We start from the raw sequence: 19,375 nt of genomic DNA on the forward strand, positions 1-19,375 counted from the left end.
ACTTGTGTGCACCTTTGGAAGTGGCTTAGTGAGTTGTAGTGAATGGTGAGACATAACGGTACCCCCCGCAATGCTGATGAATGTGAACGAAATGGCTTGAGCATTGTAGGGATGCTTTATGTGGTTGGTGTGGGGTGGTGCCAACCTAGCGCATCATGTGCCAGCCAGGGTGTGCAGCATCAAGTGAAGTAAATGTGGCCATGGTGAGACCATCCCTGGCGTTCCGGGCAGCAATGTGCTTGGGTGCTGATGCCCTGTGCAGTATCAGTTGATTGCGGAGAAGGTTGGCGTGGTTGTTTAATTGCGGAGAAGGTTGTTGGTGCTGCTGGTGTGCCTGGTGATGCTGGTGTTGGGGCTGATCGTGGTGGAATTCTGAGGACCAAGGTGAGAGAGTATAAAGTGCACCCATGCTGTTGGAATAGATGGTAGGTTGAAGTAGGGATGACGGAAGCAATCTGTCAATAGTGGGATAGATAATGAGGTCAAACTGGATGGAGACTTGTGTAAAGACTTGCAGCATCCTGAATCTGTAGTGAGAATGCAGTTTAGAGATACTAGTGCTTAAGGGAAGATACCTGAATCAGCTGGGAGCTTTGAGTTGTCATTTGAAGCTATCAACTCATCAGCTGATTCAACGGCCACTGACCTCCCGCCGCAGCTTCACTGATGCGGTCTAGGCACAGCGGGAAACCCATGGGAGACATGTGAAAGTTAAAAAGCTGGGAAAAAATCATTATTAAGTGGCTGTAAACAAGCCACTACTGATTTGAATTGAGTCCCCCCGCCGCTACCTGTTGGGTCTGCTCTGCGCTGGCAGACCCGACATTCTGAAATGCAGGTGTGCGCGTTTTGACAGCAGGTTCCCGACCCGCTGACAATCATTTTAAATTTCACAGCTGACCTGCCACCATTTGGCTCTGCTGAGCCCTGGCAAAAGTGTTTGGCCAGAATTCTATCCCTAGGTGTCAGTCTTGGATCAGTGGTAACACTCGTCATTGAGTTAGAAGCTGTGGGTTCAAGCTCAACTCCAGAGACTAATCTAGGCTGACATTTCAGTATGGTACTGGGGGATTCTCCTGGTGTCCTGGCCAACATTCATCCCTCAACTAACCTCTCTAAAACAGATTATCTGCTCATTTTATCCCATTGCTGTTTGTGGGACATGGCAGTGTGTGAAATTTGGCTGCTGTGTTTTCCTATATTACAACAATGACTATACTAAAAAAGGACTTCATTGCTGTGAAATGTGTTGGGCTGTCTTGAGGTTGTGAAAGGTGCTATATCATTGTAAGATCTTTCTTTACTTGTGACCAGTGTTCCCTTTAAGCTGTGTAGCCACGCAGCGCTCCAGGGGTCCCGCACAGCTGGTGAGCTGGCTTTTAAATTGAAAAAACCATGCATGCGCAGACTTTTGAATGGGCCATGCAGCCCAAAATAAATTACGGGGCACATTGCTTGTGACCTGAATTAGGACAATTTTAAGTTTCTACCCCTTTCGCATCTATATAATTAAAATCATATGTACAGTGTACCATGTATTAAATTTGTCCACAGCCCAATTAGCCAAGTATTGTGCTTTTCTTATCAGTTAATTTAACACATAGCCATACTTAGTTGCTCAAATATAGTTCAGGAAAGCTACCTATTAGTAATGATCAAAACCAACCAATTAAATTGCTCAAATTATTTTTAAAGATATTAACCTGGTAGCAGCAGCAGCAGGCATGCAATAAACCAATCATATTGTCCAATTTAATTTTTTCAAACTGATTTCAGCTGCCACCTTGGATTTCTGACCTGGATGAATATATAATTCTATAAATGACATTTATAACACCAACACCTAAAAATAAAATTCAATTAGTCTGGAAAATAAAACTCGAAACTTACCCATGTAATTGGCCACTGTGCATTAGCAATGCCTCCAACTGGTTTCCCCTGCACTTCTCTAGAGCCTGAGTTCTGCTGCACTTCCCAGATTTTTTGTGTGTAGGTGGGCCTTTCCTGAGTGAAGAGGCTCAACCAAGTAGTGATCTCCCTGAATATGCCAGTGCCACATCCAAGTCATGCTACAAGATCATCCAAATAGTGAATGTATTGCAAGGCAGGCAAATGGTTGAATTGACATCATATAAACCATGAGAGGCTGCTCCCCTGGTCCCACTTCCTCTTGTGCCTAACGTAATACTGGCCGGGGAGGGCATTGCTTATCAACTGGAAGTTGTAGCACCTGCGAATGGACAATCTCAATCAGTGAAGGGGCAATATTCTAGTACTTTAAAGACTTGTCCCATTTTCTTTTGCATAAACAATTCATTTTATCGATTATTGATTTTTTTTGTCTCTAGTTCATTCTTCGTGTGTGTGTGTGTAAAAACATATGTGCATAATCTTGGCTGTTACGCCTCCAATGGTAGAATAATTTGTCAACACTTACTGTCAAGGTTCATGCATGAAGAATGCTCACTTGGGGTGAGGTGCCAGAGAGTTGTCTGTATTTGTGGAGCTCTACCATGCCATGAGTCAGCATTTCTAGGAAGGCAGGGTAAAAAAAAACACGCAAATCTATGATCTTTTGCCTGACAAAAACATTTACATCAGTTAAACAATTGGGCAGATAAACGGTCCAGCATATAATGAATGTCTGAGTTGCAGGTGAATTGAGCGTTAAGAGTTGGTAATAATATCAATGTAATTTTCCAGTTTACAAACTATCTGGATTCATGATCCATGATACGATCTGAATCCTTTCATTTCATTTTTTCTTTGTAGCCTATTGGTAGTTGCACTGGGTAGGTATCGTGGAGTACCAGAGGGATCATTGCTTGGACTGTGCTGTTCCTTATCTACACAAATAACTTGGGTACAGAAAGTAATTCTAAGCTAGGAAGAAAAAAATGCAATTATATAGCACCTTTCCCATCCTTGGGATGTTCCAAAGTGCTGCACGGGCAAATATTGAAATGTTTTTGAAGTACAGTCACTGTAGGCCAGCGTAATAGCCAATAATGTGCACAGCAAGGTCCTACTACTGTAACAGCAAATGAAATTGGTGTTCAGCTAATGTGTTGGTAATGTTCATTTGAAGGATGCATATTGGTTAGGACACTGGTAGAATACCATGCTCTTTGAATAGTGCCTTGAGATAGTTTATGTCTATTGTGATTTTTTTTTTTTTTAATACATTTTTTCTCATCCACTGCGCCCTGCATTATTTCCCATTTCTTTGAATGCATTTTATGGATTCAGTGTGAGTCACATTAAAAATTTAAATGCTTCCACTTGGTTTAATGTCTCATTGCAAGACAGAACTTTTAGCAGTGCAACACTTCCTCAGCATTGCAATGAAGCCCTGGAGCGAGGCCTTGAACCCACAACCTTCTGCCTCGGGCAAGTGTGCTCCCAACTGAGCCAAAATAACAAAGTATGAAGATGGCTAAAATAGAGAGAGCAGTAGGGATGGACTATATAGTTAATAATTAGCAAAAAGATTTACATGAATTAAGCAATTGGTAGATAAATGATGCAGCATATTATGAAATGTCTGAGCTGCAGGCAATGGAACCTGTACAGTTAGACTAACCTATTTAGGTGAAACTGTCTGCTTAATGAATCCCAAAGCTCCACCTTGATGTTGTAATTGCGCAATTAAATTTTAGTGTGCATTTAAAACTCATTATTTTTTTCTTGCTTGTTCATATCCGCTACGTAACTTTAGGATAAACCCATCATCCAGCTAGAGAGAAAGATTACTGCAATAGCTTTTTTTCTATCTTTGGAGTCTTGCACTGTTGCAAACGTCACCACTGCCGCACTGCATAAAAGCCCTATCCACAAACCAATGATCAGCAGCTTTTCTCATTTTGTTCACTCCCCCACATGTCATATGAATGTTCTAACTGCTGTGTTTTTAGTAAGTAGTTTTTCTATTGGCCCAGCTGGCATAGGTAGCTAAGAACCCCTATTAAACATTGCCAGAAAAATCTTGTGGAGAGCTCTTGAATGAAATGCCAGTTCAAGCTGAGAACTAAAATTAGAACTGGAAAATCCTTCGATTTGGATGATGCCCTTTCTGTGATATCACCTGCTGTGGAAGGATTAGCCTTTATATCAATAACTACTGAAGATTGAACATTTTGCCCCCCCCCCCCCCTCCAGTCCCATAGCTCTTTTTTGACCAAACCTTGGTTCAGCTTTGGCCTCAAAAGGTGTTGGCCTTAACCAGCAACTGGCCTTAACCAGCAACTGTCTCCTTTGGCTAATGTGTCTGAAGTGCTTGCAGACTCCTATAACCTCTTGGGGTTTTCCCTATGTAATTCAAATCTTGTTGAGTTATTGATGGAGCTATGAAAAGATTATAACATTATAGTTCTAAAGATGGCCCTTAAATTTGTTTAGTCCACAAATATCCTATCTGTAATTTTTTTTAAAGAATTTTGATTGGTTGCGGAAGGCCTGTGAATGCTCACGGTCTCGAGTAATTGCTTTATAATGCGGTTTCTTCCTTCAGAAAAACAAAACTTTCCATTTCCATCTGGCAATTAAAGGTCTTTGTAGCCTGTTTATAGTTGTTTGTAACATAATGTATAGAGCTTTATTTGCAAAATGATAAATGTTTGAATTTTTGTACTGTAGATTTCATGCCCATTGTTGATCTTTATTGACCTATTTTAATCTTAACATATGGGGTAATTTTGTGAATTGGTTGTCCTAGAATGGAGTGTCACCTGCCAGAAGTGCATACTAGGAATTTGAATGTAAAGATCAGTTGGCCTTGCAAGATTTTGTGTTCATTAATCTTAATGGATGGAAAATACTGCAGGGACCATTGACCTCCAGGCCAGAATTTCTCATGTGCATTCCTGATGCCCAAAGCTCTACACCATGGGCGTAAAAATAGTCTACCCTGGAGCAAGTAATTGAGCATTTTTTTTCCCGTAGAAATTGACGCTAGTAACTTATAAGAAGTTTTAACAACATTTTGTGATAGTACTGTACATCAGTTACTATAAGTTAACTTTTAATTGTCATTACTTTACCTGATGAAAGAACTTCTGTTATCATAAGAGCTAATGGCTGCACCTTTTTACTGCAGCCAACTTGGAATACTCAGCATCAAAGAAACCACTATACTGTTTATAAATTATAAATGTTACACACGGTATAATCATTTTCCATTTGTATTTGAACAACTTGTGCATCACTATATTCAATCTAGATCTTAAACACCGTAATGCACTGAACACACTAATGTTGCCTTCTCATTTCATAAACACATTGGGGACCCAATATAATATTTATTTGTACGAAGGGTAGAAAAACAAAAAACTTAAGCTACTAAGTTTAAAAGAAAGTACTAAGACTCAGATGTACTTAGTGTGGATTAAGGCATTTTGACAGTTAGTGGCACCATGCTGTCAGAACCACACCAGCTGAAAATAGCTGTAAAATGGATATTCATAATAAATAAAGATGTAGGCTATATGATCTGTGATCTCCTCCTATTTTCTTCCTCCTCCTTTGGTAGATTGAGGATTGGTTAGTCTACTCCCTAGCATTCTAATCACTCTAGCTGTTTTTATGTTTTTTGCATATCTATAGTCTTAACATACAAGCACTTCAATGAGATGAAATGTGATCCTTTCTAAAGAATATTGGCTAAGTATATCACATCACCATATATGTATAGAGATGTCCTCTTTACTCATGCACAACAGCATCTGTGTTTTTGCTATTAATAGCCTCATTCAATATTTTTAATACATTCGTAGAAATTCCAAGGGTTTGAGCAATAATTCTGTTAGAATCCGTGTCTGAGCGGTTCTCTTATCAAGAATATAACTTTTAGGTTTTCTCTCAAAGTCTTCATTCATGAATATTCCCAGTATTAATGCACCCATCTCTGTTTTGAATCTTCATCACTTTGCATGTACTTGAGGAATAGAGGCCGACAGATACCATCTTAAATTTAACTTGGAAGGATTGATTTTAATTCCTGGGTGGGAATGTGGCCTAGTGGGCAGCTAGCCAGACCAAGAGTGGCATTGGGGGAGGTGCAGGCGATTTTAACAGTCGGGCCTTAGGACGTTAGCCAGCGGCAGGCTAAATGAGTCTGCAGCTGCCTGGCCATTAAAGCTGGGTGGCAGGAGGCCTCTGCTAGTGACCAAAAGGAATGGTCCCCGGCAGTAACTCAAGTCTTCATGAGGTGGGTCTAACTGGGATCATGCTTGAGTGAGGGGGAGGGAAGTGAAGCCCAGGGCAAGGGAGGTTCACGGTTTCCTTGTGGGCACCAGAGGAGCACTCCTGTTCCTCCTGGCCCACAAGGAAACATTTTAAAAAAAAATCAAAAATGTTGCCTTTCTGTCCCTCTTCTGGCAAGTAAACTACCTCTGCTGGTTGCAATATTGCATTCGATTATATAATCGGTGCCAATCTACATATTTAAAGACGAACCCCACTGGCTTTGGACTGGGGTCCTTGTGTCTGCAAGTTAAAATTGCAGATGGCCAGATTGGGGCAGGAATCCAATGGGTAAGTCCCCAGCTCCATTTTAAACTGCTCCCTACCTGGTTTCTGCTATGGGGAGGGGGTTTAAATTTCCCCCGAATGCTTGGCTGAAGGTGTGGCTTGGTTGGTGACCACTTTGGCTGCACCCTATTTAGATACTATTCCTTCAGAATTAATACTTCTACTTCATTGCAATATTGAGGGAGTGCTGCATTGTTGGAAGTGCCAGATGAAACATTAAACTGATGTTCAGTCTACCTGTTCAAGTGGATGTAAAAGGTCCTCAGAATAATACCCAGGAAGTTCTCATGGCTGACATTGTTCCTGCCCTCTGTCCTTTTGTCTGTTGAAGTGAGTGGACAGGGTATTCGCTTTGGAAAAACTGTAAATAGCTACTTTTAGTAAAGTTTGTGGTACCTCTCCTATTAACACTTTTTTGGTTTTCTGCTTTTACATGGAAAAAGATACAGGAGATGGCAGTTTAATATACTTCTGGTCTAAGATTTGTCAGAAGAAACCAATGAACAGATGCAAGCTAACAAGACCTATCCCTAAGTTTATTTTGGGAATTGTGAGGTTGCGTGAGCTTTCTACTTTAGATCTTCTGTCTAATTGCAATTATGTTTTAAAATACATGTGGCAGTCACTAAAACATCAATACAAAGCCTTTTTGAGGCATAAAATAGTTACATCTGTTAGTGGAACAATTTGGTTATTGTGATCAGAAAGGAGTTGCTGAGGATGATTTGGCTAACCAGTTTCTGCTGCGTGCTCTGGAAGCCACAAACGGACTGTACAAGCAAGTTTTCTGAAAGCCTTTAGAATGCTCCCTGAAACCAGAGTGCCCTCTAGTGTACAACTTCCCTTCTGCAAGTTCAATAATGAGTGCCTGTGTTCCGCCAACCTGTCAATATTGGAAGATATTAATTCAACGTTCAAATCAGCCGCTTGTCCTTCATATAATAAACTAGCTGAAGTGCCCGGCGGTGCCGAGGCTTTTTCGAGGGCATGTTGTTGTTGGAAGAGAGAGCGAGAGAGCGACTGGGGGGAAGAGAGAGAGCGACTGGGGGGAAGAGAGAGAGCGATTGGGGGGAAGAGAGGGAGGGGAGGGGAGGGGGAGGGGAAGGGAGGGGAAGGGAGGGGAGGGGGAGGGGAGGGGGAGGGAGGGGAGGGGGAGGGGAAGGGAGGGCGGGGGGGAGGGCAGGGAAGGAAGGGAGGGGGAGGGCGGGGAAGGGAGGGCAGGGGAGGGGAAGGGCGGGGGGGAGGGGAAGGGAGGGTGGGGAAGGGAGGGCGGGGGGGGAGGGAGGAGAGGGAGGGAGGGCGGGGGGAAGGGAGGGAGGGAGGGCAGGGGGAAGGGCGGGGGAGGGGAGGGGGGGATGGAGGGTGGGGGGGAGGGAGGGGAGGGAGGGCGGCGGGCGCCCCCCCCGAGGGTCGCGGCCCCCGAGGGTCGCGCGCCCCCCCCCGGAGGTGAAGACCGCCGATTGCGCGCGCAGCAGGAGCTGAGACGCGGCGTCTCTCTCGGCCGGCGGGCCCGGTTGCCAGGGCAACCGTGACGCTGACCAAGCCAGAGAGAGAGAGACGCCGCGTCTCAGCTGCTCCTGCTGCGCGCGCGGGCCCCCCCCCCCCCCGAGGGTCGCGGCCGCCCCCCCCCTCCCCCCGAGGTGAAGACCGCCGATTGCGCCCGTTGCCAGGGTAACGCTGGACGCTCAGCAAGCCCCGGCAGAGAGAGACGTCTCAGCTCCTGCTGCGCGCGCACCCTAGCGGCGCTGGGCTGAGGCTCGGCCCTCCAGCCTTCGAGTGGGGCCGGGAGGTGCCTAGCTCGGGCGTGGGTGCGGAGGAGACGCCGAGGCTTCTAGGCCTACCTGGAAAAACGGGGAAAGGTAGGAAAATTAATGAGATTAGATAAGTTAATTACTTTCTAAATCATTTTTTTAAAAAACAATATGGCCTAGAAATTGAGTAGCCTTAGCGCCGCATTTGAGGCGCTAGAGGGCCTAGCGCCGGAGTTATGGCCAGTTTAGAAATTCCCTGGGGCCCTAGAATCGGCGGTAGACCGGTTGCGCTGCGCCGGCACCGATGACGTCATCGGTGTGCGCAGCGTCCCGGTTGCCGTGGTGACGGGCCCCAGCGCCGAAATTGAGTTGCGGCCGCCTCGCCCGTGGCAGCCGCAACTAAGATTTTTTCAACCGAGTCTTCCCCGAGTTAGCGCCGGCGCATTAAGGTCGCGCGGCGGCCGGCCGCTTTCCCGCCGGCCGCCTGCCCGCACCTCCCTCCCCGGACTCCTCCACACCCCCCCGCGGAACAGATGCGTCTGGCCTGCAAGCCCGGCACTTGTCCGAGGTGCCGGGCTCATTTTTTTCAATATTTGAACGGACAGCGGGCGGGTGCAGGCAGCTCCTCCTTAACTGAAGGAGGAGGCCTGCACTTCCCCAGCCTGCCGCACCGCATCGGGTCCCGCAGCGCCGGATTAGCGCCGCAATGCGGCAGTCAGCGCCCATTGGGAGGCGCTCACGCCCGCCAGTAGCGCCGGCAGCCGTCTGGGCGCGGCGCTACTGAATTTTTGGCGCGCGCAGGAGGACTTAGGGCCGGCGCTAAATTTCCGGCGCTAAAGCCCTGGCGCGGCGCCAACTCAATTTCTAGGCCTATGTGTTTTAAAAGCAACGTTTTTTTTTTAAGACGCAGAAAGCGGGAAAAAGAAAGGAAAAGTTTGGAATCAAGATGGCGGCGACTCATCTCGGTTCAGAAAGATAAAGCCCGGCCACACGCGCACCGATTGGCCCGGTGGCACACGCCAGCAACCCGGCGTACGATTGGTCGAGCTCGAGGTCACTCTGTCGCTAATGAGCGGATAATGAGATGCTAATGAGCAGAATGTTGAAGGTTTTTGGGATACCGCGGGCGCAATTTTAGCCCGGCCGAAACGTAAATACGCTTAAAACCGTCTCGGAAGTGTAAGCTTTCTTTGGAGGTAACGCGCGCGTAGGTACGCCCTGTAACTTTCGAGTGCATACCCGCAACGCACACGCGATGACAGACAGATAGACAGAATGACAGAAGTACCGATTTATATATATAGATAGTTATAAAATGGATTTTCAGGTTTAAAAAAAAAAAGTGCTTAATGCAGAAATTGCATGCATTCTAAAATGTATGGTTTCAGCATTCTTGCAGGAGAGGGGAATATTTGTGTGACCAAGTGCTAAGAAAAATATTGAATTATCTGATGGGGCAGTTGGTGGAGGGGAGTGAGTTTGGCATGTCTGCTAATTTTCCCTCTTGGTTGCAGACAGTTTATGGATTTGTGACACCAGAAGAGGGGAGAGAATGGGGAGGGGGAAATGAAATTTCCTAAAATTAATAAATATTGGGAAGGCATTTTGATTAGTTCACAGCCAGTGAATTACTTTTGAAGTTTCTGTCTCTCTGTCTCTTCCACCACCCCCCCACCCATAAAAGAAACATATTCAAAGAATTCAAGAGAAAGGCACATATACAGTAGAAGGATCTTAAATTTAATGTCAATATTTTGATTTGATTTTTAAAGGTTATGGGTGGTTCCACTTGCTCTTTCAAATGGATTTTAATTGCCTTGTGTTTTTAAAAAAATATATATCTTTTAAAAATTGAAACAGGTTTTCCTTTGCTTATCTTACCATGGGAAATTAACACCAGCATACACTTTTGACAGCTTGTTGCTTGAAGTGAAAACCTCATTCATGTATAGTGTATGTAATTTAAAAATGATTGCATTACAAAGTGGATGTTGTGACTGGGTGCTGCTACGTGAGGCCCAGTGGTTAAGAAGACTATGATTGTATTATTTGTTTGCCTTGTGATCTAATTAATTTAATCTTGTGGGTATTCTGTTGTAATCAACATTTTGATTGGAAAAAAGAAAGCAAATGAAGAGCACACCAAACCGTGAATAAACTGTGCCATGTGACTGTTAAAATTCTGAAACCTATCTGCCCGAAATTGCTCGGCTGCTCTGCCGTAACTCTGACTCGCTGCAACTTCTGCTGAGCATGGATAGGCTGGGCCCTGGCTTATGGTGGAATCTCCTGTGGCATTGTTTTGAGGCTTGCCTGCCACAAACAAGGTCACTGATGCCAAAGAAGCAGGCCCTAGAGTGGAACTCCCTATGCTGGGAGTTCCTGCTTCCTCATCCTTTTAAAGGGAGTTTGAGACTGGTATGTTGAGTGAGATGAGGCTTTCTGCCCTTCTGATGGGTGGAAGTGGGCCCTACGAGGAGGAGGAGAAGGGTCTTGTCTAATCACAGATCACAGACTAATCACAGAATCTACAGTGCAGATAGAGGCCATTTCGGCCCATCGAGCCTGCACCGACACATATCCCACCCTATCCCCGTAACCCCACGTATTTAATCCCCTAACACTAAGGGTCAATTTATCATAGCCAAATCAACCTAACCTGCACATCTTTGGACTGTGGGAGGAAACCGGAGCACCCGGAGGAAACCCACGCAGACAGAATGTGCAAACTCCACACAGACAGTCGCCCGAGGCCAGATTTGAACCCGGGTCCCTGGCGCTGTGAGGCAACAGTGCTAACCACTATGCCACCGTGCCTTCTAAAGATCGGGGTGGGGGTGTTTCTTTTAAAACTGCGCTCTGATGCTGTTTCTCACCCCCCCCCCCCCCCCCCCCCAGTCAGCCAACTGCTGCTGGTGATTTCAGCAGCTTTGGCGGAGGGTTGCTGTGGTTATGCCTCTGGAGGACATTCCCACTGGACTCGCAAGCTTTGGATCAGTGACTGGTGTAGCCCTAGTGTCACTCCCGGGATAGCATCCTAGCAGATTTTCTGGGCCTCTGATTCTTAAATTGCCCCAACCTCTCACCTTTGCTGTTCTGGCTGTTGCAGTTCCATGTGCAGTGGCTTTCAATTCAAAATCAATGTCATTACACTTGCTTGCGAGCTAGGCTGTTTCACCACAGGTGGAATGACAATGTAATTTTAATTTCAGAATACGAGCTTAGTGACCATCTAATAATATCAATGTGATGACCATTTTTCCCAGGACAATATTAAACAATTGAGGTGTACCATGTAACCCGCTATCTCTCCGCTGCTGTCATTTTTTGACAAAAAAAAGTCCAAGTAAGATTAAAACTGAATTTAACATAAGTGGATTAAAAATGACCTGCATTCTAAACCACTGTCAAGAATATCCAGCGTTTCTGGAGCAGGCTGCTAGTTAGGATGGTTAAGGCCAGGCTATTGGACTTGTAAGAAACTGTTAAGTGCTGTAATGGAAATGGCAGGGTTGGTATTCTTAAAGGATGAGATTGAATGGCCTGAAGGTTCAAATGATCTATCTTATGATTTTAAGTTGCCTCTTTTCCAGTCCCACTACCAGAAACAACTTTCATTAACTTTCTGATCTCTAGAGTGTCTTGGCCATTAAATCGAGGTAAATAAAATGATTCTCTCTCTCTCTTCCATCACAAACAGGCTAACGTAGGACAGGATGAAGATTTTGAAGCTGCTCGAAAGAAGGCATTGTCTCTGGGAGCTAAAAAGGTAAAGTCTGCTATATTGTAATACTTAAGTGGTCCAAACGAATTCAATCGAATGACTTTTGAAGCAGTAAGTTGTATTTCAAGTATGTTGGACCCCAGCATGCTACACTGTGGAGTGGGAGAACAGAGGGTTGTTTCTACAATAAGAACATAAGAAATAGGAGCAGGAGTATATACGGCCCCTCGAGCCTGCCCTGCAATTCAATAAGATCATGGCTGATCTTCTACCTCAACCTCACTTTTCTGCCCTATCCCGATATCTTCTGATTCCCTTAATGTCCAAATATCTATTGAGTATATTCAAGAATGAGATCAATGACTAAGCATCCACAGCCCTCTGGGGTAGAGAATGAAGAAATTTCTTCTAAGCTCAGTCCTACATGGTCGTCACCTTATTCTGAGACTATGACCAATGCTCCCTCTAAGCTGCGCAGTTGCGTAGTAATTGGAAAAGTCCCGCGCAGGCCGCTCACCGGCGTCTCCATTGTAAATACCGTGCAGGCGCGGAAATTTAAAAGAATCGCGCACTAAAAGAAACAGGCCGCGCAGAACAAAGTGCAGTTTACAGGAAACTTTGGCTATGACCCTCTAGTTCTAGGCTCTCCAGCTAGGGGAACAGCCTCTCCGCATCTACCCTGTCAATCCCTCTAAGAATTTTATACGTTTCAATGAGATCACCTCTCATTCTTCTAAACTCCAGAGAATATGGGCCCATTCTACTCACTCTCTCCTCATACGACAACCCTTTCAGGAATCAATCTAGTGAACCTGAGTTGCATTGCCTCCAAGCAAGTACATCCTTCCTTGGGTAAGGAGACCAAAACTGTAATTCCAAATGCTGTATTCCCCAATCTTTTGTCCTAATGTAGTAGGTGTTGTGTGGAAGTTGGTGCTTCCCTCGAAGGAGGCCGTCACTCCAGGAAATTTGTTCACACTTCCCAGCAGCCAGATTCACAATCGTGACATTTCCCCACAAAACCCAAGAATGGGTAAAGGAATAAAATCCCTTCCAGCAAAAAAAAACCTTCACTGCTGTCAATTAATCACAAGAGAAGATGGTCACACTCTGGGGATGGGATGTGTTACCTGGCAGTTGCCAATTGTTCCAGAGAGGGCGAGAGGGAATTGGTATGAGTGTCTTATTGGTGTTAATAGAAATTGGGGAGTAGGTTGTCTGCCTGCCTTCCCTTTATGCTGCCGAATATCCTGTAATGAAGTATTTTTATTTAATACCTTTTGTAGAAAAAAGTGGAGTCATATGCTTGATCTGTTGGTCACACTAGCTCTCTATGTATATCACTGAATATCTATGTAAAATTTAATTCTTGATTAGCTTTTTAAACCTTCATGAATAAAACGGTGTCCTTTTGTACTTTTGTTGCAGGTTTTTATTGAAGATTTGCGGAAGGAGTTTGTAGAAGAGTTCATCTGGCCGTGGGTGCAGTCAAATGCTATTTATGAGGACAGATACATGCTTGGAACATCGCTGGCTAGACCCTGTATTGCTAGGGGTCAGGTTAAGGTTGCAAAGCAGGAAAAAGCTCAGTTTGTGTCCCATGGAGCCACAGGAAAGGTATGTTAATGGCAACTCACTTAAAAATGTGTAATGTGTCCCTCTACTATAACCTGTGTTAACATCAGCTGGCTCAAAAGACTTGTATGTTTTTTATCTTATTTCTACAAATGGTTTTCATGAAAATATTTAAACAGTGCTGAGGACAAAGTGATAAGAAGCCTGTTGGAGAAGGGCTTTAACTGCATTTGCAATTAACCATTTAGATAGCAAGACTCTCGTCTGACCAGATATGGTGGTGGGGGAGAAAGTCATTCATACATTATATATTTGGCATTGATCACTCCAAATCTTCACCACTCCTTCAGTTTAACATCTTCTAGAGATACAAAATGCAAACTGTCCTGAGCATGAATTATGTACACGCTGAATTCACCACCTCAAATGCACTTTTCACAGATAATACTGTTTTTGGTGTACTTTTCTATGGACAAGGACACTCAACTAGCTGCCTTGAAACATAGGATACTAGTAACAGGCTGGCTTACTTGGGTTTCGATCTGATAATAATCCAGGTTAAATTGCTGCTGAGATATTTAAGATGCATTGGCTCTGCTCAGCCAGTGGCACTAAACTGCCAGTTTTCTGATGGGTGGCTGTAGTGGAGATTCAGTTTTTACTCTGACATTTTCCATAGGTTCATGGAACCTGACTTGGTGCCTGTGTCTTGGTGTTGTGATGCAAAGCAGGATCATGATGCCAGCCTTTACTGGCACGTGCGCAGTGTGCAAGTTGTCTCAGCCAGTCGTGCATGTGCACACTCTTCAAAATTTCATTGTGAGAGTTGCTCCGTATGGCGACTGGCTCGTCTGGTATGAATAAACACCTGGTTCGTTCTCGTGTGACCTAAACTTGGAACCACCAAAATATAAAAGTGCATTTAGATATTTGCCATTCAATGAATATCCTGGGAGGTAATGTTTCTGGATTTGTGTCTCCTCCTCCTTCCTTCTCCCTTTTTCCTGTGTGTTTGTAATCCTGTTTGGCATTCACCACTTTCTGGTAGGAAGTTTTTGGCTTTTTTTCCCCCCGCCCCTTCTCTCCAACCCAAGACATTGAAGCCAATTTTTGTTTTGGCCCCCCACTCCCCATTGGACCAACTGAGATCAGCTATTTCATCACAGATCTGTGTGGCTCAGTACCATTTGGGCAGTACTTTTGCCATGGAACTGTCTAGAGAAGCAGAATATTCATTTGGTACCTTGACTCTTAAATGGAAAAGCCTTTTCTCTCATCTGAAATTGTAGCTGTTCTCACTAGAAAGCATTCCCTGATGTCTTTCTAAATAAAATTAATGTTAAACATTATTATGCCTGAGGTAAATGAGGACAGGAAACTTTTGCTTCAGTACTTCCATCTCCCTTTGAAAATGTTTGCGAGTGCATGTCCTTCTTCACGTATCTTTGAATGGATATCCAACTTTTTGGAGCTGGGAGTCGGATACTTGTGTCAAAACCAGTGAGTGGACTGTATGATCCCTGATGTACAGAAAATTAAAACACCCTTGTACACAAAAACTGAGACCCATAGACCAAAAAAAGCAAGACTGCCCACACCCACACATGCTGAGACCCTCCCCTGCCCTTTACATACACAAAGCCAAATTTCCCAGAGAGTTTATTGTAAAAAAAAAAGCGATATCCTGTAAACAAAACTTCCAAGCACCCATGCACACAAATTTAAACCCTTCATCCTCTTCTCTCACTGTCAGCTGAATTTGGCTTGCAGATTGCATGGTGGATATTCCCATCTTAGAACACATCCAAGCGTGCGTTTCAGTTGAAAGTACACCATGCTGCTTCACTGCTGAGTAGCTACTGAATAGTGTTCAATTGAAGAGAAACTGTCAATGTTTTCTTCCTCTCCACTTGGTGGCACCATGTGTCCAGTGTATTCTGCAATGCAAGACTAACTGGGCAGCATTTTATCACATCCTCAGAGCACCACAATATGCTCTACAGGATTACTTTTCAAGTAAAGTCACTGGTGCGATTTTAATCCTACCCACATGGCATAAACCCGTGGGAGAAGGGAGCAGTTAAACTGCACTGGGTAACTTGCTTCATGGTTTCGCTGCTGCTTTTGCCAATCCTGATTTTTAGGCAGCAAAGGTACCTGCCTGAAGCTGGTGGGATTCATCTTTAAATATGCATATCGGGGTCGGTTAATGACATTGGGCACGACTGCTATTTTAACTCTGGCCTGAGTCTAGGAAGCCGCTGCAGTTTTACCACCAGCTGAAGACGACGAGAAGAGGGTCCAGGACCAGAAGCGGCCATTTAAGGTGTGCTCCTCCCAGTCCCACAAGGAAAGTTTAGGCCACCCCTCCCTGCGACTTACCTTCTTGGCAGTAAGCCTTCCTTTAGTGCCAGCTGCTGCCCAAATTTCTGCTCCCACCCACTGGCCAGCAGCTGCTTTCTGCTCATTTCAGGCAGGCCGCTGACCAGCGGCATGCAGACGAGGCACGCCAGTTAAAATGCGCCGGCTCTTTCAGGTGCAACCTGTGAGTTACTAACTCACGCCACCAACCACCCACTCAAAATACGCCCGGAGTAATATAGACAAACTCATCAGCCAATTTGTATGTGGCAGTATTACATGAACAGTAAATGACCAGATGATCTGAATTTGGTTGTGTTGGTTGAGGAAAGTGATGTTGAACTTTTTCCTCCCTGTCCTTCTCACCTGCCGCATCTTTTACCCTCTGCTAGGCACCTCCCCGTAACACAGATGAGATCACGAACTTAGCAGAATGAGGGATTAAAGCTCTGTTTTGCCACTCTAATGCTGTACTTTCATGTTCTGACATGATCTTGCTTGTATAGGTGTTGTGCATTTCCTGGTATTCAGTACAGATTGGCATTAGTGACAGATGCTTCTAACTGAGCAAGACTTGTGCCAGCTCCCGAAGCATAGGTCACTCACAGTAACTGCAACCTGAAAGTAAACGTGCTGGTCTTTCAGGCTGTGAGCCTTCGTGAATCCTGGCAAGTTTACATTTGGGTTGTAACTGGCTGTGTGAGATCCATGTGTCGAGAGCTGGCACCACTAGTATTAGTCTAAGCAATATAAAAACAGCTTTAAATGAAATTAGCACTCACTATTTTAAACCATTCAAGTAAATCCACACACGCAAAAGAATGTTAAAGTTAATAACATCTCATCTGAAAGTGCTTTAATTCGGTTTGAGGCTGAACAACTATCGCTAAGTACTGCCATTAATGCACAGTTTCTAATATTGCTTCTCTGTGCAGTTCAGCTACTGTATATAATCAAGGGAGAAAGAAAAATACTGCCCTATGATCCCATGGTTCTGTTTTTTTTGCTCACTTGCTCTTGAGTGCTTCTGGTGCACATGTAGTGGAGAGGCAGACTTTTTCCCCCTCTACTCTGATGAGGTCTGACTGTGCTGAATGTTTTCTTGCCAATAAAAGGCACAATAAAATGTGCCTGTTCAGTGCATAATCCCCATAAGTCATTTCAGTGGTTTTTTTCCCCCATAGTGGGTAGTTACATTAAATTTATTTGATCTAAAGTTTCACTCGCACAGTCCAGTAATAACAGGTACGTCTGCCCTTTCTAAAGCATTGTCTAGTAATGAGATCAGAGTAGGCTGTCCTGAGGCCACTGTGAGTGGTTTTGATGTAAGGAGTTTCTCCATCTGTAGTGTTGATGCATTGTGGGGAGCAGATGGGCCTGTTTTGGGACTTACAGGGAAAAAAACAAATTGCCTCTGTAAGCTGCTGTTGTGATTCTACTAAAAGCATATACAATGCTGAACAGGTTGGCTACAGATTTAAAAACAAAAAAGTACAATGAGGCAAGTCTGATGGTGCCAATATTATTAACCATTCAGCATTAATGAATATGTTGCAAATAAACTATTGAGCAGATGATGCTACCTAATTATCATGTGCTGTGCAGCAGGTGAGCCCAGGGTCTGCATTGCTTTTCTTTTATCCCATCTGCTAAATACCTAGGCCCTGAGATTACACTGTGGGACATGAACCTTGATGCATTGATCTGAAATTTCCCTCCCCACTATACCCGTGGAGTCCTTAATTGTTTAAATAAGTGGGTGACCATCTCTGCTAAAGTAGTGGAGTGAGTTGTTTCAATTTCTAAGGATTTCATACACTAGTATTTCACAATGTAATTTCAGCCCCTAGACACACACAGCATTCATGTGCATGTCTCATTGAAAATGGTGTGATCGAAGTTGGTTTGTTGGGTCTATCATGCTGCTGAGTTACTGATCTCAACCATCCTGTTATAGGCGGCGCTGAACAGAAGCTAGGTGCTTTCAGTCTCACTCATTGTTAATGGAAAGGCGAGAGAAATATATAGTCTGCTCTAAGCTGCATACTTGGGTTCAGAGTAGCATTGGCCAAGGCTGAGAGGTCACCTGCTTCTTTCTGTGATGCAGCTTCAATTATTATATATATATATTTTTTTAAGTTAACCTTTGCATAAAACAATATTTTTTCAAAAATTGTTCTTGGGATGTGGGAAACTCTGACAAGGCAGTATTTATTGCTCATCCCTAGTTGCTCTGAGGCCATTAAAATTCAACCACAAGGCCAGACCAGGTAGGGGCATTAGTGAATTAGCTGTATTTTTATGACAACCCAGTAGCTTTCAAGGTTACTTCTTTTTCCTGGTGGCAGCCTACGATTTCCCAGTGTCTGAGGGCCGAGAACTACTGACAGTGTCAACTAGCATAGGGACCAGAAAAAGGGGAGTTGAGAGGGTGTTAAGTCTCGTGGATCAGATGAGCTTGAAGTAGCTAGAGGGAGATGGGGGAGGAACTGCAGAGAAATAGGGGTTCAGAGCTGGTGGGTGGGTAACTGGAGAGGGTTAGAGTAAGAGCAACAAGGCAAGAGAAGGACACAGCAAACAGCTGCATGGATGCTCTCAATCTTGGAAACTAAGAAATTCACAAGCTTCTTGAAGAACGTTAGAGGAGGGGCAGGGAAATGGGTTTTAAGGAGGCAATTGGTTGTAGAAACAAGAAGCCTGAGGTATCATTACCATTCAGGATGATCCCGGAGTAGTGGCCAGTTTAAGCAGCGTAGAGTGAAGCGTGGTAGAGCTTGGTATGGTAATGCTAGATCTGATGCTAGATAGCTAGACCAGTTGTGTGCTAGTTACGCTCAAGTTTGCATCCCTCAGACTTGAGGGAGTGAAGATGGGGACTGTACTAGAGAAATGATAAATTGTGAAATAGTGATACTTTTGCTGCTGACAAGGGAATCGAAGATAGAGGTGAGAGAGAATGAAGCAAATTGGCTTCAGAAGTGTCATGATGAGTAAGGGCTAAAGACGAGGGATTTTGGAATTCAAAACTATGGTTATATAAGCGACCTGGGGAGAGTTTCTTTTTCCATGGGTGGTTGGTGAAAGTAGTGGAATTGTAGGAGGGCAGGGTGAGGAGTGGTTGGTTATAACTTTGTTGCTGATTGATTGAGTGGGTGCAGAGGGGCCATGAGAGATGGGCTGGCCGTGGATATGGGTGGGTGAGTTAATTTTGGAGAGTGAGTTGGAGAGAATGCAGGAGGGTGGTGAATTCAGAGGAGATGATGATTGAAATAACTGAGGATGAGGAGTCATTTGGTACACAGGCTGAGGGAAGAGGGTAGGGAGGACATTGTGGGAGGAAACTGGCATGGGATGGGGGGGTGGTGGTGGGGGTGGTCTTTAAGTGACGAGGATTTTAAATAAAAGATGAGTGGAATGGATAAGGTGCTCGAAGAAT

General features: G+C 44.5%; 1 protein-coding gene across 1 annotated transcript in view; it reads left to right on the top strand.

The window, feature by feature from the left end:
- ass1 (argininosuccinate synthase 1) overlaps window positions 1-19,375 on the top strand; it is a 145,502-nt gene that overhangs the window by 3,095 nt on the left and 123,032 nt on the right. Inside the window, exons 2-3 of the mRNA XM_085965449.1 lie at window positions 11,980-12,048; window positions 13,432-13,620. Of these exons, the coding sequence (XP_085821575.1) occupies window positions 11,980-12,048; window positions 13,432-13,620 (258 nt within the window). The remainder of the gene's footprint in view (window positions 1-11,979; window positions 12,049-13,431; window positions 13,621-19,375) is intronic.

Source organism: Somniosus microcephalus, chromosome 23, assembly GCF_052327205.1.
Source record: "Somniosus microcephalus isolate GS21.2 chromosome 23, FLI_Smic_1.0, whole genome shotgun sequence".
Classification (NCBI taxonomy): Eukaryota; Metazoa; Chordata; class Chondrichthyes; order Squaliformes; family Somniosidae; genus Somniosus; species Somniosus microcephalus.